This window comes from Myotis brandtii, unplaced genomic scaffold (assembly GCF_000412655.1).
Source record: "Myotis brandtii unplaced genomic scaffold, ASM41265v1 scaffold693, whole genome shotgun sequence".
Lineage (NCBI taxonomy): Eukaryota > Metazoa > Chordata > Mammalia > Chiroptera > Vespertilionidae > Myotis > Myotis brandtii.
Window position 1 is genome coordinate 1446167 of NW_005370710.1, and position 5678 is coordinate 1451844.

The 5678-nt window shown below is 59.2% G+C and overlaps 1 protein-coding gene across 2 annotated transcripts in view; it reads left to right on the forward strand.

The window, feature by feature from the left end:
* CNTN4 (contactin 4) overlaps window positions 1–5678 on the forward strand; it is a 387684-nt gene that overhangs the window by 377568 nt on the left and 4438 nt on the right. For both annotated transcript variants that reach the window (XM_005881887.2, XM_005881885.2), the window contains exons 17-21: window positions 1482–1631; window positions 2591–2661; window positions 3290–3524; window positions 3849–3961; window positions 4935–5121. In XM_005881887.2, coding sequence (XP_005881949.1) covers window positions 1482–1631; window positions 2591–2661; window positions 3290–3524; window positions 3849–3961; window positions 4935–5121 — 756 coding nt within the window. The remainder of the gene's footprint in view (window positions 1–1481; window positions 1632–2590; window positions 2662–3289; window positions 3525–3848; window positions 3962–4934; window positions 5122–5678) is intronic.

Genomic DNA, 5678 nt, shown 5'->3' on the forward strand with positions numbered 1-5678 from the left:
GCGAAGCACGGCGGCGGCGGCAGAGGCCAAGGGCGTGCAGACACAGCCACGATGGCACACTGTGGCCATGTTTCCTAGGTGTCAGCCAACTGTGCTATCATTTACTTAATATTGTTTCTTTCTTCTTTTTGAATCCTCACCCGAGGCTATTTTTTCATTGCTTTTTAGAGAGAGTAGAAGGGAAGGAGGGAAAGACAGAGAGAGAGAGAAACATTGATGTGAGAGACACATCAATTGGTTGCCTCTCACATGAGCCCTGACCGGGGTCGGGGATGGAACCTGCATCCCAGGTACGTGCCCTAGCCTTGACCAGGGTCGGGGATGGAACCTGCATCCCAGGTACGTGCCCTTGACCCTTGACCCGGAATCAAATGGAGAGCCGGCGGTGTGGTTACATTAAAAACACCTGAGCTGGCCATGCCATCGCTGACCTGTTGGAACCTCCAGATTGACCTGTGTTGTTATTTCATTTCGGTTTCATTTGGGGGGATGGACAGACCAGCAGTTACGGCCAGCAACACCCGCTCCCTCGCCCGAGGGCTGGCTGCGAGGCCTGGGTGTTGGAAGGAGAAATGTGGAGCCATGCGCCCAGGGTCCTGCAGTTCAGAGGAATCAGCGTGCTTCCCACCACCTCTTCTTCTTTCCACTTCACTGATCCAGCTTCTAAGGGGTGTCTGTGTGCAGCACATTTCTGTCCTGAGCCCCAGGCGGTTCAGGAAGGGAGATGGGAGCTGGCTGGCGTTCGGTGCGGAATTCTGGCCCTGGCCGCTGGCCAGCAGCCCTCTGCACGCCTCTGTCCGCTCCTGTCAGTGGGCGTGGCAGGAGCTGTTTACGAGGCAAAAGAGATGGTTGTGAAACTTGGTTACCAATAGGAAGTGCTGCACAGATATGATGAAGAGAGGAGGCGGGAGGCGGGGTGAGGGGGTGCTGAGGATGTTTATACAACACAACGAGGATTTGTTGAGCATTTACTACGTGCCACATGCTCTGCTAGTTGTTCCTCATGGGTTTTCTCAATATCTGGGATAGATCCTGTTACGGTGGGGCCTTGACTTACGAGTTTAATTCGTTCCGAGACTGAGCTCGTTAACTCAAATTACTCTATCAACTCAATGCAAAAAATCGGCCGAGAGACAGCTGGTATCTCAAAAAACTCGTTAGTCGGGACACTCATAAGTCAAGGCCCCACTGTATTAGCCTTATTTTATGGTGAGGAAACCAAGACCTCAGACCCCTACAGCGCCCTCAGACCCCTATAGCTCCCTCAGACCCCCCACAGCGCCCTCAGACCCCCCACAGCGCCCTCAGACCCCCGACAGTGCCCTCAGACCCCTACAGCTCCCTCAGACCCCCCACAGCGCCCTCAGACCCCCCACAGCGCCCTCAGACCCCCACAGCGCCCTCAGACCCCCACAGCCTGAGCACCGTTCGGCGGGGAGGGGTGCCACCTGCCCAGCATGGGTGCCCCTGCTGTCTTTCAGTCCCCGACGTCATCGACGGGAGGACGTTCACGGCGACCGTGGTGGGTCTGAACCCGTGGGTGGAATACGAGTTCCGCACGGTGGCAGCCAATGCGATCGGGATCGGGGAGCCCAGCCCGCCCTCGGAGAAGCGGAGGACGGAGGAGGCCCGTGAGTAGCCCCGACATGGTGGCCCCTCGGGGCTCAGCTTCCCTGCACCAGCCCTCGGAGCCTCTGAGCGCACCTTCCCCCACGGTCAGACCTCAGCCAGCAGCCCTGCCGCCCAGCTGCCCGCAGCGGGCTTCCACCAGGAGCTGAGTCCCTTCTCACCCGGTCCCCGTGCGGGACGCTGTGCTGAGCCCCTGACACCAGCTCTTCCTCATCAGCCCCTCTATCACCAACACCCCCTGCCAGGTGCTGTCTTCTTTTTCTTAATATATTTTTATTGACTTCAGAGAGGAAGGGGAGGGGGAGAGGGGGCGGGAAGAAGAGAGAAAGAGAGAGAGAGAGAAAAACATCAACAATGAGAGAGAATCACTGATCGGCTGCCTGCTGCACACCCCACACTGGGGACTGAATCCGCAACCCAGGCATGTGCCCTGACCAGGAATTGAACCCTCACCTCCTGGTTCATAGGTCCACCAGCCAGGCCAGGAGCTGTCTTTTTAAGGCACATCCCTCGCTGCAAATGAATCAACTCAGACATCACCAGTGGCAAAGAGGGAGTTGTTCACAGAAGCCCAGTTCCATTTCCTTAGGGCTTAAGCCACCCCAGGAGCTGGGGTCGGGGCACCCGCTGATTCCCAGGGCCCAGTCGGCAGTTTCGCCTGCCACCTCCCGCGCCTTGAACCAGCCCTCAGTCCTTCCCCATCCCACTGAGCCCCAGGGTCGGGGAGGGGCCGGCGGGGGAGCCGTGTCACACACGCCTGCACCTGATGGGAAGCAGGGGATGGGCAGCAGCTTCCTTGTGCGTCTCGCTTCCTCGGGGTGATGCTTGGGCCCCTGGGCACAGGGCCTCTGACCTCAGGAGACAGGTGGGGGCATGAGTTCTTCTTGGCGGGAGTCACCTCGCCAGGCAGCTCCCTAGCCCTTTGCCCCCTGACGTGACCTGTGCCTTGTCCCCTGCACAGTCCCCGAAGTCACCCCAGCCAACGTCAGTGGCGGTGGAGGCAGCAAGTCGGAGCTGGTGATCACCTGGGAGGTGAGTGCACCGCACAAAGGGGCACGCGGCGGTCTGGCCGCTTATTCTCTCCTCTGCGGACGCCTCGCTGGAAGGCGCCTCCGCTGTTCAACGGCCAAAGCCCACTGTGTGCAAACCTCCCTCTCGTAGCTCCCGGCTGGCGGGACAAGGCGCTTGCCCATCAGCTGTTGTGTTACATTTTTAAAATATATATATTTTTCTTGATTTGGGAGAGGCAGGGAGAGGGAGAGAGAGACAGAAACATCCATGATGAGAGAATCACTGATCGGCCTCCTGCACGCCCCACACTGCAGACTGAGCCCACAACCCTGGCCTGTGCCCTGACCAGGAATCGAACCGTGACCTGGTTCATGGGTCGATGCTCAACCCCTGAGCCACGCGGCCGGGCTGCGCGGCAGATTTTTGTTGAGCGCTTTGACCCTGCTCCGTCCTCATGAATTCCTCAGGCAGACTGACCGCAGGCCTCGATTTCAGACCCTTGACAAAGCCCACAGTCAGTCCGGCGGGAAGAACACAGGCGGGAGGGCTGGGCGGGTGCAGCAGGCAGGTAACTTCAGCATCTGGAGGGGATCCCTGCGACTCCGGAGCCTCCTTCTGACGCCCCCTCCCCCCTCCTCCCTCCCCCCAGACGGTGCCGGAGGAGCTGCAGAACGGCCGGGGCTTCGGCTACGTGGTGGCCTTCCGGCCCCACGGCACCGTCATCTGGATGCTGACCGTGCTGGCCTCGGCCGATGCCTGCAGATACGTGTTCAGGAACGAGAGCGTGCGCCCCTTCTCCCCCTTCGAGGTCCGGGTGGGCGTCTACAACAACAAAGGGGAAGGCCCCTTCAGCCCCATCGTGGTGGTGTACTCGGCAGAGGAAGGTACGGCTGCGTGGCCCGGACGGGCTGGTCTCCATGCGGCGGGGGGGGGGGCTGATGGGGGACACGCAACCCATCGGGCACTGCCCTTCAGTGAGGCCTGTCCTGATTTGAGGGAAGTGTAATGTGAAAAATGGGCTGGCTGTCCAGCACCTTCTCTCCCTGCCCCTCCTCACCGTCACTCCGTCACTCTGGGCTCCAGGATGAGGGTGTGGGTCCCGCTCACTAAGGGCTCTTCAGCCACGGCTTCCTGGCACCCTGTCCGCCGTGTCTGGAAGCCGGTCCCCATGCAGCTGATGGGCGACACCTCTTCCCATCTCCTTGCAGAGCCCACCCGGCCGCCCGCCAGCATCTCCGCCAGGAGCCTCTCCGCCACGGACGTTGAGGTGGTCTGGGCCTCCCCCCAGGAGAGGAACCGGGGACGGATACAAGGCTACGAGGTCAGCAGGGACGGGGGCTCGGGTCTGGGAAAGAGACCCCCCTCCAGCGAGCCCCCAGGCCCACTCCCATGCAGAGGCCTTCGTCCCTGGCCTGGCTTCTCACGGAGCACCCATGGGGGCGGGGGTGCTCCTCGCGAGACCGCGGCTCCCGGGAGCACCCCGAGGCGTGTCTCAGGCACACGCAGGCCCGGGCATCTACCCGATGCTCCGAGAGATGAGCTGGGACTTCCGATGTCCCTGGGGTCACTGGGGCTCAAGGCAAAGGGAGAGAAAAAGGGAGAAGGGGCCAACGTGGTTGTTCCAATTCGCCATCTCACGGCGAGCTTAGGAGCAGAGGGGCCCGTCCTGCCGCGGGGAGTCCCCAGGCACAGAGCGCCGGGTGCTCGTAGTGCCGCTGCGGGTCCTTAGAGAAAACCCACTCCGTCATAGAAACCTGTGTTACAAAACACAGTGCCTGGTGCCCTGGCCGGAGGCGCAGTTGGTTGGAGCCGTCCATACACCGAAAGGTTGCAGGTTCAAAGCCCAGGCGGGTCGTGTGCAGGATGTTTCTCTCCCACACTGATGTCCCGCCGTCTCCCCCTGCCCCCATCCACTTCTCTCTTCAGACATGGGGAACCTTTTTCCTGCCAAGGGCCATTTGGACATTTATAACATCATTCGTGGTCCACACAGAATTATCAACTGAAAACTTAGCGTGCTCTTAGCGTGGTCAAACATTTCATTAACTCACCGCTAACGCCTTGGCAGGGCCAGACCAAATGATTTCATGGGCCTTATATGGCCCGCAGGCCAGACCTTCCCCACCCCTGCTAAATAATAAATATATCCTGGGGTGCGGATAAAATAGATATATTCTTATGAAGGAGTTAATTATAAAATATAATTAACTGTCACCTGATTATATATAACCAGAGGACCATGGAAATATCCCCAATCGGTGATTTCCACGGTCCCCCTTTTTTTATTTCCTCAGGTTAAATACTGGAGGCATGATGACAAGGAGGAAAATGCTAGGAAAATACGAACATTCGGAAATCAGACCTCCACGAAAATCACCAACCTGCAAGGCAGCGCGCTGTACCACTTAGCGGTCAAGGCTTACAATACGGCCGGGACCGGCCCCTCCAGCGCCACCGTCAACGTGACCACCAGGAAGCCCCGTAAGCTCAGAAATGCCTTAGGGATTCCTCAGAGGCACCCACGCCCACTCCCCAGCCCGCCTCCAGCGATCGTCCGCATGCCCATTGCGTCACTGTGTGGGTTCAGACTCCCTGAGCATTGTGGGAGCCTTCGGACACGGACACCGAGCAGAATTCGGAGGGCGGGAGATGCGTGCTTCTCTCCTCACTGGGAAGGCCACTGCGTGTAGCTCTAAATGTTAGGCGACCAACTGAATCTTTTTCCTTTTTCTTTTTTCTTTTTTATAGCCTTCCTATCCTCCTCCCTTACTATTTTTGAAACTAGAGGCCCGGTGCACAAAAATTTGTGCACAGGAGATAATGGCTTAGGCCTGCTCCCGGGTGGCAGAGGGCAGGCCCAATCCCTAGGTGCAGCCCCTGGTCGGGCTCAGGGGCTCAGAGATTGGGGAGTTTGGGGCGCCGCCCCCTGTCATGCACAGAGCAGGGCGGATCGGGAGGTTGCAATGCCACCCTCAGTCATGCTCAGGGTAGGGCCGATTGGGGGGTTGGGGCACCGCCCCCTGTCACACTCAAGGCAG